This window comes from Mesoplodon mirus (assembly GCF_964341445.2).
Source record: "Mesoplodon mirus genome assembly, chromosome: 11".
In the NCBI taxonomy this organism is placed as follows: Eukaryota; Metazoa; Chordata; class Mammalia; order Artiodactyla; family Ziphiidae; genus Mesoplodon; species Mesoplodon mirus.
The window spans coordinates 28,857,959-28,870,680 of record NC_138987.1 but is presented as its reverse complement, the minus strand read 5'-3'; the positions used below and the strand labels follow the sequence as shown (position 1 = coordinate 28,870,680).

General features: G+C 36.5%; 2 protein-coding genes across 5 annotated transcripts in view; one reads left to right on the top strand and one right to left on the bottom strand.

The window, feature by feature from the left end:
* Positions 1-2,018, top strand: part of APPL2 (adaptor protein, phosphotyrosine interacting with PH domain and leucine zipper 2) — a 52,207-nt gene extending 50,189 nt beyond the window's left edge. For 2 of the 3 annotated variants that reach the window (XM_082634468.1, XM_082634470.1), the window contains one exon: positions 878-2,018. In XM_082634468.1, coding sequence (XP_082490594.1) covers positions 878-1,012 — 135 coding nt within the window. In that variant the 3' untranslated portion in view covers positions 1,013-2,018. The remainder of the gene's footprint in view (positions 1-877) is intronic. The other variant, XM_082634469.1, reaches the window with a different exon arrangement.
* Positions 2,019-9,976: 7,958 nt separating this feature from the next.
* WASHC4 (WASH complex subunit 4) overlaps positions 9,977-12,722 on the bottom strand; it is a 55,094-nt gene continuing 52,348 nt past the window's right edge. The window contains exons 33-34 of one of the 2 annotated variants that reach the window (XM_082634467.1): positions 12,554-12,629; positions 9,977-12,215 (exon numbers count right to left, since the gene is read on the bottom strand). In XM_082634467.1, coding sequence (XP_082490593.1) covers positions 12,562-12,629 — 68 coding nt within the window. In that variant the 3' untranslated portion in view covers positions 9,977-12,215; positions 12,554-12,561. Of the gene's footprint in view, positions 12,630-12,722 lie in introns of both variants that reach the window. The other variant, XM_082634466.1, reaches the window with a different exon arrangement.

The following is a 12,722-nucleotide window of genomic DNA, read 5'->3' as shown; positions in this document are numbered from 1 at the left end:
CAATCTTTCATTTACCCAACTAATTTTTGAGATTAAATTTTGTATAAGAAAAACCCTGGAATTACAGCAGTGAACAGGGGGCTTCTGGTTCAGCTCTGTCCAGAAGAACTTTCTGCAGTAATGGAAAAGATCTATTTAATATGCAGATTGAAATGTGGCTAGTGTGACTAAGGAACTGGATTTTAAATGTTTAATTAATGTAAATAGTAACGTGTATTGAATAGCTAGTGGGTATCATGCTTGTGCAACTCTAATCTATCAGGGAGGGGCAGACAGATCAAGGACTAAGACCAACATAATGAAAAAATGGCAAGCCCTGCAACTTTGTTATTTTATGGTGTAGATCAGAGTTGGCAAACTTTCTGTAAAGGGCCAGATAATAAACCTTTCTCAGCTTACTATCTCTGTTGCCAACTACTCAACTCTGCTGTTGTTAACACAAAAGCTGCCATAGTATGTAAATGAATTGGCATGGCTATGTTCCAGTAAAACTTCATTTATAAAAACAGGTGGTGAGCCAAATGGCCACAGTTTGCCAACTCTTGGTATAGAGTAAAAGGAAAAAAAGGAGTTCAAAGACAAAGAAAGGTCAAAGTTGTGAGGGAAGTTCCTCTCTGGACTCTTTGCAGAAAGATGATTCTGAGTTGGCTACGTAAATGATATTTTGACTGAGAGGTAGAAACTTGGCCTAGTTTCTGGAGGAAGTAATTCAACTGAGGGTTTCTTTAGAGATTCAAGGAGACCCACCTGAAGGCGCACACAGACGAGTCAGAAGGAATGAGGCTAGATTACAGAACATAATGACAGCCAAGCCAAAGGGGTTTTAAGTGCATTTTAAGCATTTTCTTTTCTCCTTCTTAAACTCCCATAACTTCAGGATCCAGAAGCACTGGCTCAATTAATGCTGTCCATACCACTAACCAATGATGGAAAATATGTACTGTTAAACGATCAACCAGATGACAATGATGGAAGTCCAAGTGAAAATAGAGGCGCAGAATCTGAAGCATAACCTTCTTGCGCCTTTGGGTGAAGAGCACCCAGGAAGGAGAGCTACCTCCTTAAGGGTTTTCAACTTCTCTAATACATACAGGCACACCACTTGGTTTCAGAATGCTGACAGCCGCTTGTGGAACGTACTATTGATGCCTTGATACTGAGACTTGGGAGGGAAACAGTAAGAAATGGTTGACAACATACCCATCTACAAATGTTATTTTAGGTGCTTTGGGTAAGTCCTTTTCTTAGATCACATTGTTCAGTGCTCAGAATGAAAGCTATGGAAAAAACGCATTGTTCACTTTATTTCAGTGTCATCTCTTTTCAGTTTCCAGTATCTTTTCAAAAAATGGTAAAAGCCTAGATTTATAATTTGATAAACACTAAATATTTCCTATTAATATAATCTATTTTTGTATTTTACTTAATGAGCTTTAAGTGCCTGTCATTCTGAAAATTGTATATTTATAATCTCGTTTGTCTCATAATTGGACCTAACAGCATTAATTTGTGCAGTTAGGTGATGAGCCCTGTGCATTAAGGCTCGAGCACTAGCAGATGCAGGTCTAGTTTTGGTAATTGTTCAAACATCATGCAATAAAAAGACAAGCAGATGAGTACCACAAAAGATGTTTAGTTTTACAGTGGAACCTTAATGAACCAGCATTCAGAAGTTCATGGTCCTTTAGATACTGTTTTTAGGGGTGGATCACCATGAACAGGGTGCAGCTCTACCAATTCCTGTTTCTTCTGAGCCAGACCCTCCTTAAAGAAGGGACCAATTAACTTTAAAACTCACCTGAAGCACAACTGGCCATGGGGCTTGGTATAAAAGTTCCTGTTTCCACCCTGAACATGTCTGGTTCCAGGCATCCCAGCCCACTAGGAAACAAGTATAATGACCTTTAATTGGTACAGTATGTTTAATTATAACGAAGTTCAACAGAAATATCACTTTCTTTGTAATAAATTAACCTAGCAATAAAAGCTAGCAAATAAAAACTATCTGTTTCTTTTGCTTTTTGTGGTTATTTTCTAGAACATCCCTGAAAAAAAACTAAAGTTGGTTCTGTAGCTTTAACAGTTAATTCCCAAAAGAAAACCAGGACACCATAATGAAATCACAGCAGAGGGGATGTACTATGCAACATGAGTGGAATAACATGATCTCAATGCCAAGCTTTTAAAAGGTGCTGCTCTTAAAATATGGTGGATTAATAAAATAACTTTTGCAACTCAAAATTAGGTTAAAGGGTTTAACTGAGGAATCCACTTCTATAATGTGTGTACCGTCAGAGACACAGTGAGCTAGTCAAAACAGTATGAAATTATACACCATAAAATCTACAGTTCAGTGTTTGTTAACTAATGTCTTATAAATTTCTATATCATAATCATAGTAGATCAGTAAGTTCTGACAGGCTTCAAGAGCCACAGTCCCCTTAATTCTTGCTTAGAATTGTTCAGGATGGGAGAACAACATTGTTAGAAACTACAATCAGTTTAATTAAAATTTTAATAATGTGTGGCCTATGGAAAACAAAAAGACTAAACAGAGCTACCATATGATCCAGCAATCCCACTCCTGGGTATATATCTGGAAAAGATGGAAACTAATTTTAAAAGATACATGCAGCCAGCACTATTTACAACAGCCAAGACACGGAAACAACCCAGGTGCCATCAACAGACAACTGGCTTAAAAAGATATGATATGCATATGTATAAATATACACACACAAACGGAGGTGGAGGAATCAGGCTCCCTGACTTCAGACTATACTACAAAGCTACAGTAATCAAGACAGTGTGGTACTGGCACAAAAACAGAAAGATCAATGGAACAGGATAGAAAGCCCAGAGATAAACCCACGCACATATGGTCAACTTATCTTTGATAAAGGAGGCAGTAATGTACAGTGGAGAAAGGACAGCCTCTTCAATAAGTGGTGTTGGGAAAACTGGACAGGGACATGTAAAAGTATAAGATTAGATCATTCCCTAACACCATACACAAAAATAAGCTCAAAATGGATTAAAGACCTAAATGTAAGGCCAGACACTATCAAACTCTTAGAGGAAAACATAGGCAGAACACTCTATGACATAAATCACAGCAAGATCCTTTTGGACCCACCTCCTAGAGAAATGGAAATAAAAACAAAAATAAACAAATGGGACCTAATGAAACTTCAAAGCTTTTGCACAGCAAAGGAAACCATAAACAAGACCAAAAGACAACCCTCAGAATGGGAGAAAATATTTGCAAATGAAGCAACTGACAAAGGATTAATCTCCAAAATTTATAAGCAGCTCATGCAGCTCAATAGCAAAAAAACAAACAACCCAATCCAAAAATGGGCAGAAGACTTAAATAGGCATTTCTCCAAAGAAGATATACAGACTGCCAACAAACACATGAAAGAATGCTCAACATCATTAATCATTAGAGAAATGCAAATCAAAACTACAATGAGATATCATCTCACACCAGTCAGAATGGCCATCATCAAGAAATCTAGGGCTTCCCTGGTGGCGCAGTGGTTGAGAGTCCGCCTGCCGATGCAGGGGACATGGGTTCGTGCCCCGGTCCGGGAAGATCCCACGTGCCGCGGAGCGGCTGGGCCCGTGAGCCATGGCCGCTGAGCCTGCGCGTCCGGAGCCTGTGCTCCGCAACGGGAGAGGCCACAACAGTGAGAGGCCTGCATAACACACACACACACACACACACAAAAAAGCTAGAAACAATAAATGCTGGAGAGGGTGTGGAGAAAAGGGAACACTCTTGCACTGCTGGTGGGAATGTGAATTGGTACAGCCACTATGGAGAACAGTATGGAGGTTCCTTAAAAAACTAAAAATAGAACTACCATATGACCCAGCAATCCCACTACTAGGCATATACCCTGAGAAAACCATAATTCAAAAAGAGACATGTACCAAAATGTTCATTGCAGCTCTATTCACAATAGCCAGGATATGGAAGCAACCTAAGTGTCCATCATCGGATGAATGGATAAAGAAGATGTGGCACATACATACAATGGAATATTACTCAGCCATAAAAAGAAACGAAACTGAGCTATTTGTAATGAGGTGGATAGACCTAGAGTCTGCCATACAGAGTGAAGTCAGTCAGAAAGAGAAAGACAAATACCGTATGCTAACACATATATGTGGAATTTAAGAAAACAAGTCATGAAGAACCTAGGGGTAAAACGGGAATAAAGACACAGACCTACTTGAGAATGGACTTGAGGATATGGGGAGTGGGAAGGGTAAGCTGTGACAAAGCGAGAGAGAGGCATGGACATATATACACTACCAAACGTAAGGTAGATAGATAGTGGGAAGCAGCCGCAGAGCACAGGGAGATCAGCTCGGTGCTTTGTGACCGCCTGGAAGGGTGGGATGGGGAGGGTGGGAGGGAGGGAGATGCATGAGGGAAGGGATGTGGGAACAGATGTATATGTATGACTGATTCACTTTGTTATAAAGCAGAAACTAATAAAAAATAAATAAATAAATGGAAAAAAAAATAACACACAAACACACACACAATGGAATATTATTTGGCCATAAAGAATGAAATATTGGCATTTGCAGCAACATGGATGGACCCTGATGATATTATACTTAGTGAAGTCAGAGAAAGACAAATATCATATGGTATCACTTATATGTAGAATCTAAAAAATAATATAAATAAATCTATAAACAGAAAAAGACTACGACAAGAAAACAAACTTTACCAAAGGGGAAGGCGGGGTGGGGTAGATAAATTAGGAATATGGGAATAACAAATACTAATATATATATAACTACTAAATGTAAAATAGATAAGCAGCAGGGATTTACTGTATAGCACAGGGAACTATATTCAATATCTTGTAATAACCTATAATGGAAAATAATTTGAAAAAAATATTGATATATATAAATGAATCACTTTGCTGTACACCTGAAACTAGCACAATATTGTAAATCGACTGTATTACCAAAAAAAAAAAAAAAGTGGCTTAACTAAGCCACAAAGCCTGCAAGTCATGAAAAACCAAAAGACTGAAATCCAATACATTAAAACTAACTTCACAGTAAAACACAGAATGAAAACACAAAATTAAATGAGCATATTCAGCAAGCACATATGACCAACAAAAATTAGTATCCAGAATATACAAAATATTCCTACAATTAGTAAGAAAAAGATAAATTGAAAAAAAATAAAAGTCATGAAGGCATTTCATAGAATAAAAAATAAAAAGGGCTCTTAGAAATATGTTCAATCATATAAAAATCAAGGAAATGCAAATTAAAACCACACAGATACCGACTACAGACTGCAGAAATTAAGCTGCTGGTCAGGATGGAACAATGAGGAGTACTCTCACCTGCTGCTGGGATGGGAGAACAGTTCAACATTCTCTCCAAGGAACCTGCAGGGACACCTGGCCCTACCACCTAGGAGATTCACTTGTGACACACTGCAGAAACTCAACACACGCACCCAGAGACGTGTACAATGACGATTACACCAGCACTATTCATAGTATCCCAAATTTGGAAATAACCCAGATCTTACCTACAGACTAAACATCTGTGTATTCATGTAACACAATATGAGAGAAATAAAGCTAAATGAACTATATGGCTACATGCATCAACACTGATGAGCTTTAAAGATGACAATGAATTAAAGTCAGAATACATTTATATCAACTTTACAAAAACATGCAAAACACCATCATACTGTTTTTAAAAATATAGATGGTTGTAACCCCAAAGAAAAGCCCAGTGCACTGTGGTTTCCTCTGCAGTGGAAAGCGGAGCCAAGACCTGAGGAGGAATCATGGGAGCACCTAAGGTGGTAGCAATAAGCTCTTAACCTACCTGGTGGCTACACAAGCATTCTATTTTCATTCACTAAACATACATATTATATACTCTTGTACATACATCATTATCTTTTAATACAATTTTTAAGTTTAGAAAGAGTGGGTGACTTTCAACTTAACTGAAATGTGTTAATGCACATTAAGGCCCTCTGAAAATAAGTGCCATGTAAATGAAAGGTGGGAGGGTGGAAAATGAGATTTTTTTTTGAAGATTTAAGCATGCGTTTTATTTTTAATGGATCTTTCTTTATTGGAGTATAATTGCTTCACTATACTGTTAGTTTTTTCTGTTGCACAACAAAGCGAATCAGCCATATGCACACACAGCCCCTATCTCCTCCCTCAAGCCTCCCTCCCACCCTCCCTATCGCACCCCTCTAGGTCATCACAAAGCACCGAGCTGATCTCCCTGTGCTATGAACCAGCTTCCCGCTAGCCATTCATTTTCCGTTTGGTAGTGTATGTATGTCAGTGCTACCCTCTCACTTTGTCCCAGCTTCCCCTTTCCACTCCCCATGTCCTCAAGTCCATTCTCTAGGTCTACCTCTTTATTCCTGTCCTGCCCCTAGGTTCATCAGAACCATTTTTTTCGATTCCATATATATGTGTTAACATACGGTATTTGTTTTTCTTTCTGACTGACTTCACCCTGTATAGACTCTAGGTCCATCCACCTCACTACAAATAACTCAATTTCGTTTCTTTTTATGGCTGAGTAATATTCCACTGTATATATGTGCCACATCTTCTTTATCCATTCATCTGTTGGTGGACATTTAGGTTGTTTCCATGTCCTGGCTATTGTAAATAGTGCTGCATGAACATTGTGGTACATGTCTCTTTTTCAATTATGGTTTTCTCAGGGTGTATGCCCAGTAGTGGGATTGCTGGGTCATATGGTAGTTCTATTTCTAGTTTTTTTAAGGAATCTCCATACTGTTTTCCATAGTGGCTGTATCAATTTACATTCCCACCAACAGTGCAGGAGGGTTCCCTTTTCACCCACCCTTTCCAGCGTTTATTGTTTCTACATTTTTTTATAATGGCCATTCTGACTGGCATGAGGTAATACCTCATTGTAGTTTTGATTTGCATTTCACTAGTAATAAGTGATGTTGAGCATCTATTCATGTGCCTCTTGGCCATCTGTGTGTCTTCCTTGGTGAAATGTCTATTTAGGTCTTCTGCCCATTTTTTAACTGGATTGTTTGGTTTTTTGATATTGAGCTCCATGAGCTGTTTGTATATTTTGGAGATTAATCCTTTGTCTACTGTTTCATTTGCAAACATTTTCTCCTATTCTGAGGATTGTGTTTTTGTCTTGTTTATGGTTTCTTTTGCTGTGCAAAAGCTTTTAAGTGCCATTTGTTTTTGTTTTTATCTCCATTACTCTAGGAGGTGGATCAAAAAAGATCTTGCTGCAATTTATGTCAAAGAGTGTTCTTCCTATGCTTTCCTCTAAGAGCTTTATAGTGTTCTGGTCTTATATTTAAGTCTTTAATCCATTTGGAATTTACTTTTGTGTATGGTGTTAGGGAGTGTTCTAATTTCATCCTTTTACATGTAGCTGTCCAGTTTTCCCAGCACTGCTTATTGAAGAGGCAGTCTTTTCTCCATTGTATATTCTTGCCTCCTTTGTTGTAAATTAGGTGCCCATATGTGTGTGGGTTTATCTCTGGGCTTTCTATCCTGTAGCATTGATCTATGTTTCTGGTTTTGTGCCAGTACCATACTGTCTTGATTACTGTAGTTTTGCGGTATAGTTTGAAGTCAGGGAGCCTGATTCGTCCAACTTCGTTTTTCTTTCACAAGATTGCTCTGGCTATTTGGGGTGTCTTTTGTGTTTCCATACGAATTGGAAATTTTTTTGTTCTAATTCTGTGAAGAATGCCATTGGTAGTCTGATAGGGATTGCATTGAATCTGTAGATTGCTTTGGGTAGTATAGTCATTTTCACAATATTGATTCTTCCAATCCAAGAACATGGTATATTTCTCCATCTGTTTATGTCATCTTTGATTTCTTTCATCAGCGTTTTATAGTTTTCTGAGTACAAGTCTTTTGCCTCCTTAGGAAGGTTTATTCCTAGGTATTTTATTCTTTTTGTTGCAATGGTAAATGGGAGTGTTTCCTTAATTTCTCTTTGATTTTTCGTTGTTGGTGTATAGAAACGCCAGATTTCTGTGCGTTAAGTTTGTATCCTGCAAGCTTACCAAATTCATTTATTAGTTCTAATAGTTTTCTGGTGGCATCTTTAGGATTGTCTATGTATGGTATCATGTCATGTGCAAACAGTGACAATTCTTCTTTTCCAATTTGTATTCCTTTTTTTCTTCTCTGATTGCTGTGGCTAGGGACTTCCAAACCTATGTTGAATAAGAGGGCGAGAGTGGACATCCTTATCTTGTTCCTGATCTTAGTGGACATGCTTCCAGTTTTTCACCACTGAATATGATGCTTGCTGTGGGTTTGTCATATATGGCCTTTATTATGTTTAGGTTCCCTCTTTGCCCATTTTCTGGAGAGTTTTTATCATAAATGGGTGTTGAATTTTGTCAAAAGCTTTTTCTGCATCTATTGAGATGATCATATGGGTTTTATTCCTTCAATTTGTTAATATAGTGTATCACATTGACTGATTTGCGTATATTGAAGAATCCTTGCATCCCTGGGATAAATAAGCTAGCCTCACCAATTTTCATTTCCCAGCATTGCCTTTGGTTGTTTAGCCACCTGTCAGAACTACCATTAGGGAAGAGCAGGACCTGCCTTACATTGTCAACACTTAGCTGAGCCATTTAAAAAGAAATAGTTTTTATGAGACCAACTCAAATACAGACAGTTTATCTTCAAACTTCAACAGCTAATAATGATATGCCAAGTGTATTTGTGCTTGTAAGAGCAATCATAATAATAGCTAATATTTATAGTAGTTAAGTTTCCTAATAAAGTGCTTTATACAAATTAAATCCTCAAACAATCTATGAGCTATATTATTACACCATTTTATGCCTGAGGAAATGAAGCACAGAAAGGTTAAGTAACCTTGTAAGCAGCAAATCAGGATTCAAATCACAGTCTGGCTCCAGAATCTACGCTTCTAACCACTATGTGCTATATTACTAGCACACAGAGAAAACCAGAGACAAAGCAATCTCCAAATGCTTCTCTCAATACATTAATCTTTGACGATTATTCTGATATTCAGTAATTACATCAACTTAAAAGTTGTATTAGTATTACAGTAATCATTTCAGAATGTGTACAAAAGGTAATAAGGCATTAAAGATGCATTATTACCTTTTGTACACATTCTGAAATGATTACTGTAATACTAATTTTATATAGTTGGTGCTTCTGGGTACAGAAGTGCTAACTTTTTTTCCCTCACGTTAATAACAATGAGGGCATTACCAAAGAATGTATCAATACACACAGATCTTACCTACATTACAGAATGTACAGTCCTTAAAGGTGATCCCAGAATTAAGACATCAGATCTGCACTGATTGGGAGATAAATTTCATCTACTTTCCTGAGTATGTCTCCACTGATAGGAACAACCGGTGCTATCCAATAAACTAGGTGGTAAAGAAGAACCAAACTATTACAATAGAGGGAAATATCCATATACTTGTCCAAATCGACCTTTCATACAGTATATAAGAACTTTTTGTATAAACCAAACTCTCCTTTTGCTATCACCATCTCTGAGTTCACTGCATAGTCCTATGACTTCACGTAATCTCTATAGACCCACTTATTCTGGATTCCTTTTTTAAAACTGAAGTCTTTGACAACCTGTTAAATTGTTCTAACATCAAAAAACTGTAGCATTAAATCTCTCTTAAGAAAAGGTATACCAACAGTCTGAAACTTCTGCACCTTAAGCTGGAAGAAGAACTAAAATTATTAAAATTGGTTAAAGTCTACCTTTTACGTTTGGCCAATCCAACATAAAAGAGGAACGTGACAATGTATGTGATGGTATTGTCTCATCTTTCCCACAGCCTTACAAACTTTCCTCCTCAGAAGAGAAGGAGCAGCAATCAGACTTTCTGAGCAAGAACATTTTCTCCAGCTAGTATTTAAAAGGCTCTCCTTTATTATGATTGTTTCAGTTCAAGTCATGACTGCAAATGGCACTACAGCATTGCAAACTAATGATCCCTTCCCAGGATTAGGATTTAAAATTAAACATTCATGTGGGTTCTTTTATTTGAAAATAGCAAGCAATAGAAAGATTAAGAATATAAAAAGGAAAGAAAACAAAAAGTCCACCTGGGATACACAAAGAAGAGCCAGTACCAGTTTTATACTTGAAATTTTGCCTGTGTGCATGGAAGTTATTTTTTTAAAGAGATTCCACACACTATTAGATCAAAGGGAACTCCAAAAAGATCAATATTAAGAACTACTGGTTTAAGACATTCAATTTTGAACATAAACATCCAGAGGAAGTAAATTTTTGAAATTATATTTATTAATGTTCTATTATATCAATGCATATTGTATTCTCTTAGAAGTGGGGAAGAGGAAAGCCCCACTTAACGGAGATAAACTTGCCATCTTTGATAAAATTTAATTAGAACGGACAATGTTATGGTTAGTCCTTAATTCCTGAGAATTTGAACATTAAGTTTTCTGTGAGTTTACAACAAAGGCTCACACTGATTTTTAAACTGCAGTATGTCTGAAAAAAATGAGAAGATTAACATCAATACATTAGCAAGGAAAACCGTCATCTAAACGTCTACATCAACTTAGGTGTAGAACACTGAAGCCCTGTTGCTCTGCACTATTAACAGCACTTAAATATACTTCATCATTTCAGAGATTTGACTTCAAATAAGTGAACTTATTATACCTCATCCAGACTGCAGTGACATTATTTTGAGCTAAAGGCAAAATAATAATCTGTCACATTTTCCTCAGTTGTAGGTATCCATGGAGTCAGCATGTGAACTCTATCTAATATTGATAAAATAATTGACATGTGTGGGGATAATGACAGAGACATCTGATTCTCTTCTATTTAGAATTTCTCTCTCTATTAAAGGAGATGATTTTAGGGAAGTTAGGGAAGAAAAACAGAAAAAACAATACTGTTGCTATGAAATGGTGACCAATTTGATATAATCAAATGCAAGATCATTAATATAAACATTTACAATAATGAAAATATAAATTATTAATTATGCAGCATGCTTTAGGGCCATTTCTACAGTTAGTACATATTACAAATATTAAATGCCTTTAATCCATCCATTGTACATAACTCTGTAAGTCATGTTTACATAATAAACAAAAAACACTTCCTACCTATTCTGTTTCTTCTGAATTTTAACAGTGAAAGTGTTATCTTGAGCTGGGAAAGTTACCCTGACCATGATCAATGAATACAGACAGGGCATTGTACACCTGTTCCAAAAGCCGGAAATCAAACAACAATGTTAGAATTACTTGCAGGATTTACCCAAAGAAATGCTTAATAGGCAAGTGCAATGGAAAAATCAAGTATTTCCTAAAATGATGTTAGTATCACACATAAAGTTTTAAACTTTTTTGTTTTCACTGTAAAGGTATCATTGTATTATATTAAAAGATTATAGGCCATGATTAACCATTTAAATGATATAATCTTTACAAAAATAAAGCTAATAGCTTGCCAGGAACTAAATTTACTCAAAATCTTTCTGTACCTTTTAAATCAGTAAGTGGTTTAGTTTATTAGAACTTTATTCTCACAGTGGTAATTTTTTAAAAGCCTGCACAGTGCTTTATCTGATTTCTTAGATTATACTTGGTTTAAAGAAAAAGTCTGCCCAAACCATCATCAAGACTTCAGTTCAACCTAATGTAGAAGAAACCTGAGTTTGGATGTAGAAATAAGAATTCATTCCATTTTCTCTGCTATCATAATGCCTTCAGCCAAAAGTAAAGCTTCAAGCAGGACTCTATGGCTTTATCTGTATTTTCTTCCCCCTTGAGTATTAAGTAAATCTTAAATTTAAAGCAGTTTTTGGAGGTTAAATGTTCTCAAAGCAATGTAAACTAGTTATAAAATGTCTCACCAGACAGCAGCAGCTCTTGTGAGCCACATGAAATTAACAATGAATCAGTTCACACTGTACAAAAAGGTTACATAACACTTGTGCCTCACCTCTAGTATCAAAACCATCTTCATATATCCCTTTTATAAGAATATTGATATGTATGCTTCATGAATCTCAGGCTCAATTCCTTTTGTTTAAACATTACTGGCTGTATATAGTATATGCATTGAATTCCCAATGACTGAGACAAATATGGATCAAAGACCTATACAAATACAAATTATAAACATTCATGTAGATTACAAGAGGTCTGAGGTGGCAGTTTAGGAATTTAAGTTAACCCTTCTAAAACTTCATTTCAAATAACTGTTCCCAGGCACATCTAGCCAAAGTCCAGACAAAAATGTGATTTTAAAATCTCATTCTCAACCTTTGAAAAGTAGAGCCTTCGGAAGAAGAATGGACTTAACTTTAGAGCACTGCCTTAGAGAGTTGCAGCATCTAAATATTTCCCCGAGATGTGACCCAGGAAACACTTGGTTATTAGCTTATTAACATCCATTTCATATACAATTCTGATGATTTCATAGGGGCAACGCATACCATCAGTATCATTTGACAACAGGATCTGCAGACACAGTGCTGTCGGACAGGTCTCCATTGCTTGTTTTAGTCTCTTCTGGAAGCATGAGTGAAAATAATGGACATATTTATGTTCATTTTAAAAAGTGAATTAAGGAAAAAAAATTAAGAAGGACTAAAAAAACAAAAT